The sequence below is a fragment of the Suricata suricatta genome, chromosome 15 (assembly GCF_006229205.1).
Source record: "Suricata suricatta isolate VVHF042 chromosome 15, meerkat_22Aug2017_6uvM2_HiC, whole genome shotgun sequence".
Taxonomy (NCBI): domain Eukaryota; kingdom Metazoa; phylum Chordata; class Mammalia; order Carnivora; family Herpestidae; genus Suricata; species Suricata suricatta.
This window is the reverse complement of record NC_043714.1, coordinates 27396676-27407624: the sequence shown is the minus strand read 5'-3', so window position 1 is coordinate 27407624 and position 10949 is coordinate 27396676. Positions and strand designations below refer to the sequence as shown.

Below are 10949 nucleotides of genomic sequence, written 5' to 3'. Positions count from 1 at the left end.
AAATTTAGTATTACTCGTATATTACTTTAATAATTTAAAAATAACTTTAAAAATATACTTCAAGACTATATCCAACCAGAATTAATTAGAATGAAAACCAAGGTAGTATTTTTGTATATAAAATATTTACCTGGCTCTTCCTTGATGAATGATAAATCTTCTTCTGGATAGGCAACAGGTGGCTGCATCACTGAGCAATCTTCTAAATTTGTTTCATTAGGTGGTATATTATAAATAAATCTCTTTGTAGTTTGGTTTTTCCTCCTTGTTTTGCCAGTTTCTTGAATTCCCTGGGAGCCCATATTATTCCAAATAAACACTTTTGTTTGACCTTGAGATTCATTTTCAGCCAATTCAGGTGAACCATCCTGGACCCAACTACTGTCATTCATTTGGTAGTTTTCTATTTGGCCCTCGTCGACGTTACAACCATCATTTTCAATTTTTACATTACTTGCCAAATTGGTAAGATTCCGTGTTGCCCAAAAACTGGCAATTTTTTGATCCCGTGATGAAGACAGACCATCTCTATTAACTGGTTTTCTATTATTATAGTCCACAACTACAGACTCTGGAGCTTCTGATTTAATGCTTATATTTAAGGCATCTTTAATGAAATTTCGGCAGGTTTGAACAACTTCACTCATTTGAAGATAGCTGGCCACTGTCATCACTTCAATGGCATTTTGGCTTGTGAGCACCAGATTACCAGAATACAAGAAGTCCAAGATGACTGAAAAACCTTGAACTGCAGCAATATCTAAATGGGTAGTATTGTTTTGGTTAGGGCTTTCTTTGTTTGAAAAGCAATATAAAGTCTTAAAGAAACGGCTGCCTGCAACCAGGATATTCTTATGAGCTTTAAAGATTTTTCCGCTCACCACGATGCTGACATCGCAAAGAATGCCTTTTTTTCTTTGTTCGTTTAGTTGTCGAAGAAGTTGATAGCAATAAGAGTTCTCATTTGGCCTACTATTAAAGTCACAGTACCCCTCCTCTGATGGTATTTCTGACTCCTGTAATTGGATGGAAAACATTAATATTAAATTTTATCCACTTTTTAGAAACCCCAAAGGAAAACAAGTATCAATATAACTTTTTTAAAAGTGCTAATCAAATACATTGTTAGTAATCGTGAGGTATTTTGAGACTACAGTATTCACAACAATCCCAAATATTGGGAGTAAAGGTGTGAAGAGCTTGGTGCAAGCCACTGCTATTGTAAGAAAAGTTAAACACATCTGAATGAGGATCAGGATTTCGTTTGAGGAATAGCATGACTCATGTTATTATTTTCATACATAAGCCAAGGATATGGATTAAGAATTATCTAAAATTATACTAGCAATTATTTCCTTATGAAACTTTCTTATATAGGAATCAAATTAGTTTGCCTTATCTCTAACTGATAGGAACGCAGCAGCTTTCCTGACTGAACTTAGAATGTTCAAGTTACAGTATGTTTGGCACCTCATCCTATTTAACACTACTAAAAGGGTAAATTTTAAGTCCTGACAAATATCCAGATAGTTTAGATCAATGAAGTTAATTTAATCTAACTCAAGATAAAGTTAAGACTCTAATAGGAAAATGTGTACAGGAATATCCAGCTACATAAATTCCCAGTCAACTTTCAAAATATCTTTATAGGAGCATAAACAGTAAATGTAAGGTAAAATTCCTGAACCCCAAATCTGTAAAAGTTTATAATTTTCTTTCTTTCAACCTGACAAGTATTCATTAGAGTTCTGTTAAGCATCACTAAAGTTATGGTAATTTCCTATAAAAACCACAGCACATTCTTTAATAACTTCACTAGATAACTGAAGTGATCACCTTTCCCAATCATGAAAGTGCTTTAGACATTTCTAGTAGAAAAGATGGCTGAAAATTGTGACCGTAAGTGTTAGTCCATTTCTGCAAAATAGTGACACATCTAAGAATATTAAGACCATGGGAAAAACATGGAAAGATACATACTAGATTGTAAACACGCTGGAGGGTGGATACACTTGGAGAGAAGAGAGGAAGGGTGAATTAGAAGGAAAAATTGAAAGGTGTTGGGAACACAGTTAAGACTGCAAAAGAATTCTTATGAAAACAATATTCTAACTGGTGGTAAGATTCCTAAACAATCCCACAACTCCCTTAACCCCACCCCACATGGGTATGGCTAACTTACAAAAAATACTAGGTTGAAGTTTGAGTCCTGAACAAAGGAAGCCATACCTAACAATTCCAATCTCTTAAGAGGTCACATGGTCCATCTAAGAATTTTTGTGTTTTTAAGTATGAGAAGTCAACCAAGAACCAAAAAATATTAGAATTCTAGGCCCCTTCAGCGTTTGCAAAATAACCTTGCAAATCTGAGATATATGATCACTATGTGTGTCTCACACACATAATGCCCTTATACTGGAACAACCTAGTCCCTCACATGCTCGATCTGATCTATCATACCAAAAAGTCTCATGCTCTGGATTAACTATCTTCACCTCCTAACACCCAATCTTCAGTAAAAACTGGTAACACCCAAGGTCTGAGTGAAGTAATCAAAACAAATAATTCGTAAGTCTAAAAATTTTGCTTTTGAAGGTGTGCAGGAAAGGAAGTGAGGTATAAAAGACATTGTTTCAACCTTTAGACCTTGTATATAAACTAGTATTAAGTTATAGCAGAGGGAATGAAAACATATGAATATATAAAGAACAAAATCAATGCTACAAACACCTACAATTACTGCTACAATATAATTTTCTATAAAAGCATGATACTGTTTACTTGACCTCCCTTTTATGAGCCTATTTGAATTAAGACTTCTTACTAATTTCCTTATGCTTTCTACTCACTACAGAAATTTCCAAACTCGAAAAATCATCCTTTGATGCAGGCCTGAAACTAAGCTTTGCTATGCATGCCATACCTGCCCAGCAAAGCTCATTCGGTTCAAACTTCTCATGTTGCAATAATAATACTTGGAAGAAGGAAAAATTTAAGCACTAATCAAAATGTGGCAGCACAGCATTAAGTATTTGTGGAAGCAGTGAATTAGCATTTACAAATCAAGAACCCACTTAGAGTTTATACATTTGGCAGTTCAAAACCTTTAAGAAGGAGGTAGCTATACCTAACTGACATTTTTAGGCTCTGGTCACTCTGTTCTGCACTTTCTGGGCCAGTCCCAATTTCTGAAGTTCTCTGCCATTATCAGACCAAATGTCCTCATTTTTAAAAGTTAACTCCAACAAATGCCTATCCACCAAAATATTTACCCATCCTATTTCAACACAAACTATACAAATCACACACAACTATTCACCCACTATTTTTTTCTCATTACTGTATTCCTTGTTCTTATAAGCAACACTAACAATTTCTTTTCCACTACTGATTAGAGCACTAGGTCTTGTTTCTGTAGCACCTGTTAAATAGGCTATTCACAATGAAGGGTTTTTAGAAGTCAAGAGTATGTGTACTCTCATTTCAGCAGTTGGGTAAAACAGCTTAAAGAAGCACAAAGCATTAAAATAAATTGCTGGTATTATTTGCTGTACTAAATAAATTTAGAAAAAAATCTTAGTACTAACCATAAAAATCTTTAAAGTTGTTCCCTAAGAACTCACATCATTTGTTTCTGGTTCCTTCTTTAACACTCTAAATGCCCACCCAGTCCTAGTATAGAGGAATATAAGTTCATTGATATGTAAAAATATACTGATGAAAAGATTTAATATTTCCAGAAGTAGTCTTTTCAAATTTTGGGAAATTTTTCTGTTCTCTTTCCCTAAATGGAAAACACAATGTAGCCCAGACATCAGGTTAAACTGGCTGAACAATATTTTAAGGAAATGGACATTCAGGCTTCAAAAAATTAGATAGTTTGTTAGTTTGAAGATTGTGAAAAATGTTCAAGTTTTTTATTTGTGAAGATGCCCAAAGTAAAATTGTATTTTTACATCTAGAAGAGGCCTTAGAATGAACTTTTCTATAGTTAAGAAAATACAAAAAAGGTGTCCATTTAGTTAAAAATCCTCATAACCTGTATCTTCAAATCTACTTCCAAAGAAGCTTATAGTAAATATTTTACTCAGCAGAGGGAAAAGCTGCTAAAAGCTTGAAAACTTCTGATTTTACTCAATTTAATAAACAGTAAACAAATGCCTACTTTAGACAAGTTCTACACTGGGGACTCAAAATTAGTATAGTTCCCATTTTGAAGATTAACACTGGTGGGCAAGACTCATAATGTACTAAAGATTATAACAAAGGTGTTATGAGAGCAGAGAGGAGGTGTATCTAGTTCAGTGTTTTGTTGGGTCTTTTTGGTGGGAGAGGGAATGCTTTTTAAAAGGAACATTTTGAGGGGCGCCTGGGTGGCTCAGTCGGTTGAGCATCTGGCTTCTGGCTTCGGCTCAGGTCATGATCTCATGGTCTGTGGGTTGGAGCCCCGCATCAGGCTCTGTGCTGACAGCCAGCTCATGAGCCTGGAGCCTGTCTTCTGATTGTGTCTCCCTCTCTCTCTGAACCACTCCTGCTTGCGCTCTCTCTCTCAAAAATAAAACATAAAAAAAAAAAATTTAAAAAAAAAAAGGAAGATTTTGAGCAGAGCCTTACAGTGGGATGGGAGGGTGAACATTCTAAGCAAATAAAACAGCATTAAAAGAAACAAGACAGTCTCCAAAGATCTTCACAATACCAGATTTACAAAAGAACTTCAAGGTGATCCTCCAAAAAGCCCAAGAAATGCAAATATGCATGTATGAACTTGAGGCAAATGTCTATAGCTTCCATCAGTTACCAAGAAATTTGAATCTGTATCCCCCACTCCCCCAGATTAAGAACCCCTGTGATAGGTACCTTACAGAGCTTTAGAAGGAGTAATCTGATTGAATAAGAAGATATGAGAGATAGCTGTAACAGCAAAGTAGGGGATTAATATCAGGGAACTAAAAACTAGAAATACTGTGACCAGGGGAAGCTACTGATTAATAGTGTAACATATCTGCAAGAAACCAGGACTTTAACTAACCCAAGGTGGATAATGTTAATGGAGGGAGGGGTGATGAGTCAGAGCATGGAAAAACACCTGGAAGATAAAAATCAGCAGAACTTGAATAATCAACTAGATTTTGGTTGAGGGCGTGGGGATCATAGGGTCAGTCTTCAGCACTCTAACTTGGGGCTCTAGATAATGCCACCAACTTGCAAAGAATCCAAGACCACCACCTATCTCTGAACCCTTGAGGAGAAGAGTTGGGGATACCTTCATTTGCAAACAGTGAGTTCATCTGTAGTTAATTCACAAATCATAAGAAAATATTATTTAGCTAGAAGTCAACAAATAGTTTACTTTTCCTTACCCAGTACTAGTCCTTTCAATAAATGGATTAGCAGAAAAAAGGCATTTTCAATGCAAAGCAAAGTATAAAATTAAAGTATTAAAAACAACAATCTTTGCTGCTTATTGCAGCAACCCACTGGAACAGTATACTGAAAGAATAAAAACGATTTCCACTTCCAAATCCAAATTTTAGGATAAAGGGGAAATTCTAATTCTGTAGGTCAGCAGTGGAAATCTTCAAGTGATTTTAACCTCCAGCCAATTTTAGATACTAAAGATATGCTTTATTACCAGCTCTCTTCTAAAAACACACACACTACCCAGGTGTCTCTGAACAGCAACATACTTCTTCATGATCCTCCTGTTTAGCAATTTTAACTGCTAAATGGTTGCCCATTTGTTAGCAGAATACAATCATTTTAGCATGACAAAATACCCTCCATAGTCTATTACCTATTCAAACTTGATTTTTCATTCTGCTCAGCAACCAAATTATCCACTTCTTAGACACATCAATTTCATTTTGTTAATGCTGCTTCCAATTGCAGTACCTGCAATGCCCTCCCCTCCCTGTTCAACAGCTATTCATATAACTCAATGAAGTTCAAGAGCCAATTATACAAGCTTCTCCCAACCTTCACAAGTGGAATTTATGACTCCCTTCCTTTACCGTTTCCATTGTAACCTGAACATACTTCTAACATGGTATCTACCATTTTATTATAGTTTCTGTCTCTTCTTACTAGACTACAAGTTCCTTTAAGGCAGAGAAAATGATTTACAGGTCAATCTCCAGTGCCTTGGATGTACCTTAATATAAGTAAATTTAAGAGGAAGAAAGAAGCCAATCCTAGATACACTGTAAGACAGTCAAAGACCCTACTAAAGTCAAAGACAAGGGAAATGAACCAGCTCAATAAACCAAACACAATGAATGTTAGAACCTATATTATACAAAATGCTTATTTAATGGGGCATAGGTTCATCTTTAAGATTTCTTAGTGAAAACGTTGACTTTCTTCCTAAATTTTAAAACCAAACCATTAAACTTCATTTCTGCCAAATGCAAAGAAAGCTGGTAGACTGTCACTTTTTTTCACTTTTGCTTTAGTTGCTCACCTCAACATATTCTTATTAGTAATTTCAATTAGATCACTGATCTAAATTGTGTTTACTTTCTAGAAAGGTTAAATTTATAACAATACATTTAAGTGCATGTTTCAGACTTAGAGTTGACAGAACCTGTGATTTAGGCTATGAAAATTTCACAATTGGGTAGAAAGTTGGGTAGAAAGTTATTTGTACCAAGATATTGTGGTAATAACTGTTAATAAGCAATTTTAAAGTCCTCTGGGCCAAATGGTCAAATTCTGTACGACCTAATCATTGAACTTGCCTCAATGAAGATCACTACTCAAAACAAAAACTGTATGCTGCCCCTTACATCCTTATAAATACAGGGATCTCTCCGAAATAGAAGGCTCAGAATGGATTTTGGTTCTCCCATGAGCAAGGAGTCTTAACCAACACCCAATTAACAGTATAGTAAACTTTTTAGGAATGTACTATAATTCTTTGGTCACTACAGAACTAATGAATTGTACTCTCAGAAAGCTTAAGAAAGGAAAGTAACACTTACTGATATTCTAAAATTTGGCCAACCTCCTCTCAAAAAACATCCCTCCTTAAAATATAAATAAATAAATAAAAGAAGGAGAGGAGTTGAGGTGAATAAAGGGAGTGAACTACCCTACCTATACCCTCAAACTCAATTCTTGCCTGAAGAACTCCAGAACTCTCATTTCATTATTTCTTCATAGTTTATTTATTTTTGAGACGAAGAGACAGAGCGTGAATGGGGGAGGGGCAGAGAGAGAGAGAGAGAGAGAGAGAGAGAGAGAGAGAGAGACACACACACACACACACACAGAATCCGAAGCAGGCTCCGGGCTCTGAGCTGTCAGCACAGAACCTGACACGGGTTTCGAACCCAGGAACTGTGAGATCATGACCTGAGCAGAAGGTGACCTAACCATCTGAGCCACCCAGGCGCCTCTCATGTCATTATTTTTAAGACAGAAGAAAGCTAATGCAAGATACTGCTATGAAGCTGTGAAAAAAATCTGCATATGTGAGAAAATCTCAGAATGTTCAAAGAACTATATAGCCAAAGTCTCTGAAGGTATGAAAAGGAGAACTGGTTTATTTTCTAGAATCAAAACTGACTCCACAAGATAAAGTGGTTTCCAGACTGCAAAATTGGTAACACTGAGATACATGTGATACCAAGCCACAAAAAAAGAACCCTGTTATGATTATCTGTGATAAATATACATAATGATGATAATAATAACTAGCATTCACTAAGTGATTATGTGCTGGCATATATACTTTGCATACATAAGGAAACTGTAAGTTAACTCCTTTGGCTGCCAAGAAAGTAGAGGATTAGGATTCAGGTCCCCCTAACCCTAAGCCCAAGAATGCTCTTACAGATTGTGTTATACTGCCTCCTTCAGGTAATCAAAGGCTACAGGATAAAGGAAAAAAAAAAGGCAAAACTGAATTCTGTTCATAGGAATAACTCAAATCGTGAACAGGTCACTCACATTAACAAGACAAAGAGATACGTAAGGGGTACTTGGGGTAAACAGCAAGGTTAACACCCACAAACTAATGTTAGAATGAAAATAGAAAAATCACACACCCTTAGTCACAGGACTTATATTATCATCCTCAGTCTAATGAGAGAATGTCCTAAGAGAAAGATGATGTGTAGTTTTTATCTATAAAAAGGGACTTTTGAAGGGGCAAAGGGAAAAGGAGAGCCAAATCAGAGATCAAGTTTAGAAAAGATTTTACTGAGGGAATGAATCTCCTGATCCAGATAATGCCTAGGGGAGAAGGTTACACCACACTAAGTCTATCATAAGGTTATCCAACTAATTCTAATTCCCCTTCCTCTGATTTCAGGTTCACTAAGCAGCTAATTATATTTTGCATTCCCATTATTCCCCTTCAGATTTGCCTAGAGGGACAGACTATGCTGATAGAGAGTAACTGGTCAACCTGTATATTAAGGATATTCCTTCCCATTGTCTTGTAAGAGTTTTCTGTATAACCAACCTACGATTATTTAGAAATGTATGCTTTCATTTTCACAAGTCCCCCTCTTCCATCACCTTACAAAATAACTTAATTACTTAACTCTTTAAAACCTACTTCCTCTACTATAAATTAAAACAAAATTATTACTTTGCAGAGTAAGATGATGTGTGTTCGGCATATATTACACAAGGAAATGTTATGTTTCACTCCACTGCCCAAACTCACAAAGCTAGTAATTGTAGAAAGCTGAGATCCAAACCCAGATTTACTCTAAAACCCATTCTTTTTCCATCACAACATTCCTTATAGGCTCTAGTCTCCGTTGTCATCGAGGACTTTAAGACTTTGGACAATTTACTTAACCTTCGGGGCCATATATCTTTAAGTGACCTTCCTTCTAGGGCTTAGGCAACTAAAATTTGTGCCACTGGGAAAAATAACCCTATGCTTTAAAGTTAACTTCTGAGAAACTACTGTGCTGGGGGTTATTGGATAGCACCTAATTAACTCAAGCATAAGTGTTCTGAACAGTAAGACCACTCCAATACACAAACAGGGACTGATATCTAAAGGCTGACTTTCTATAATCAGTGAATGGCTACCAATACAAAAAAATGAATTCTGTCCACCACACAGGTTGTCCACAAAAACTCTTAAACAAGAACTGATCAACATCTCTCTGGCTTGAAAAGGGATTACCAAAATGTTAAGACTACTATCTTTAGATTGGAAATATTAAAACAAGATATAACAACTAAGGTACAGCTCATCTGTTTTGTAACTAAGGGCTTATGTTTTCAAGGAGTTTAGTAAATACAGTCTCTACCAGCCTACTACCTGATAGAAATAATCTCAGAATAACATGAAACATCCCTAATATTCTAAGTGAACTGCATTTACAAGGTTTTTAAAAGGTAGGATTATAGAAAATCTCAGCGCAAGAATAGAAGGAAATAAGGAAAAACTACTGTACTTTACCAAAAGCATGCCTTTGATAAGAAAGTTCAATAGAGAAGAGTTTTGTAAAATTATTCATGAGGAGTGTTATCCAAATAACTTCCTCTACATTTACATACTGCTCTCATATTTCACATTATCCTGACCTGATATAAAGAATTTTCTCAGTTGAAGGTTTTCCTGCAAAAGTTAGCATCAAAGGTTAAGGAAATTGTTTAATTCATTCCTCAGTTGCCAGATTTGACTTTCACCAGCATGCTGAAAGACTGAAACATAAGGCAGCTTTTCTAAAATCACAGCTAATAAAATTTTTGACCGCAAAGTCACCTTTTTGGGGTTAAAACCTTCAACCTCCCTTTACTAAACATTAAAAAAAATTCAATCTGATGGACAAAGAAAGGAGTCAGAAAAAAGTTCAGCGCTAGAACATTCATTCCTTCCCCCCACCCCCCAACACAGATAACTTCTGAAAACTTGTTCCCAGGCTCTCTAAACCCCCACGCACGAGCTCCCTGCAATCCCACAACTGGAACGATGCCTTCGCCCAGGAAAGTGGGGTTTTTTCAAGATGATAAACCTTTCCCTAAAAGATCTTAAAAAGTAGGAGGATATACTGTACCTGGGCGTTGGCTTCGTGGAGTTTGTGCTCGGTAGAGACGTGGTGTCTCAGGAGAAGGGTTTTCTTGTAGTTTCGGGTCCCTCGCGAAAGCTCATCGTGCCCCACTTGAGGAAGGTCCCCGCTTCCCCCGTCCTCAGAGGTCTTTTGGCACCAGCCGCAAGACATAAGGCCAGTATCCTTGGAATACCGCAGCCAGGGAAAATCTTTGAGCCAAGAGGTCTGGAAGGAGCACTGTAGCTTCTGCATTAGGGACTTGGGCCGCGCGAGCGGGAAGTGCTGGACAGTCTCTCCTTCGCCAGCTCCCACACCGCTGCCCTCCACTTCGTCCCCGCCATCTCCGCCCGACCGCCTGCTGCTGCTGCAGCTGCCGCCTTCCGCCCCGCTGCCGTCGCCCAGGCTCGCCCCCTCCTCCTCGTCCTCGGTGCTGTCGCTCAGGGACGCGCCGTCCTGCATCAACTCCTTCCCCTCCAGCGCGTCCAGCTCCAGATCCACAGCCGCTGGCCCTCGCCCATTGAAATGCCTCAGGGGCCACGCCGAGGTCTCGGGGCGGCCGCGGCTACTGCCATTGTTGCCGAGACCCCCGCCGCCGCCTCCTCGGAAGGCCAGAGTCCGACGGTTCCTTTCCGCTAGCAGGGGGCCCCCCGCGCCACCGCCGCCTAGCGAGGTGGGGCCGCCCGCATCTTGGGGGAGCAGCAACTCCTTGGTTTCCTCGGCGGCGACGGCCGCCCCAGCAGAGGCCTCCAGGTCTTGGGGCTCCAGGCCCTCCAATTCCACTTCCTCGTCGGCCCCCCGCCCATTGGGCTGCTGAGGCGCTAGCGGCTGGGGTTGTCTTGGCTGGGGCTGCTGAGGCCAAGCCGAGGCCTCCCCGCCAGCGTTATTGTTCGTGGAACTGCCGCCGCCGCCGCCGCCGCCGCTGGCGGTGAC

The 10949-nt window shown here is 38.6% G+C and overlaps 1 protein-coding gene across 2 annotated transcripts in view; it reads right to left on the bottom strand.

Annotated features, from left to right (window-relative positions):
- Window positions 1-10949, bottom strand: part of ZBTB10 (zinc finger and BTB domain containing 10) — a 33955-nt gene that overhangs the window by 22503 nt on the left and 503 nt on the right. Inside the window, exons 1-2 of one of the 2 annotated variants that reach the window (XM_029923459.1) lie at window positions 10026-10943; window positions 131-1016 (exon numbers count right to left, since the gene is read on the bottom strand). In XM_029923459.1, coding sequence (XP_029779319.1) covers window positions 131-1016; window positions 10026-10478 — 1339 coding nt within the window. In that variant the 5' untranslated portion in view covers window positions 10479-10943. Of the gene's footprint in view, window positions 1-130; window positions 1017-10025; window positions 10944-10949 lie in introns of those variants that run through there. The other variant, XM_029923460.1, reaches the window with a different exon arrangement.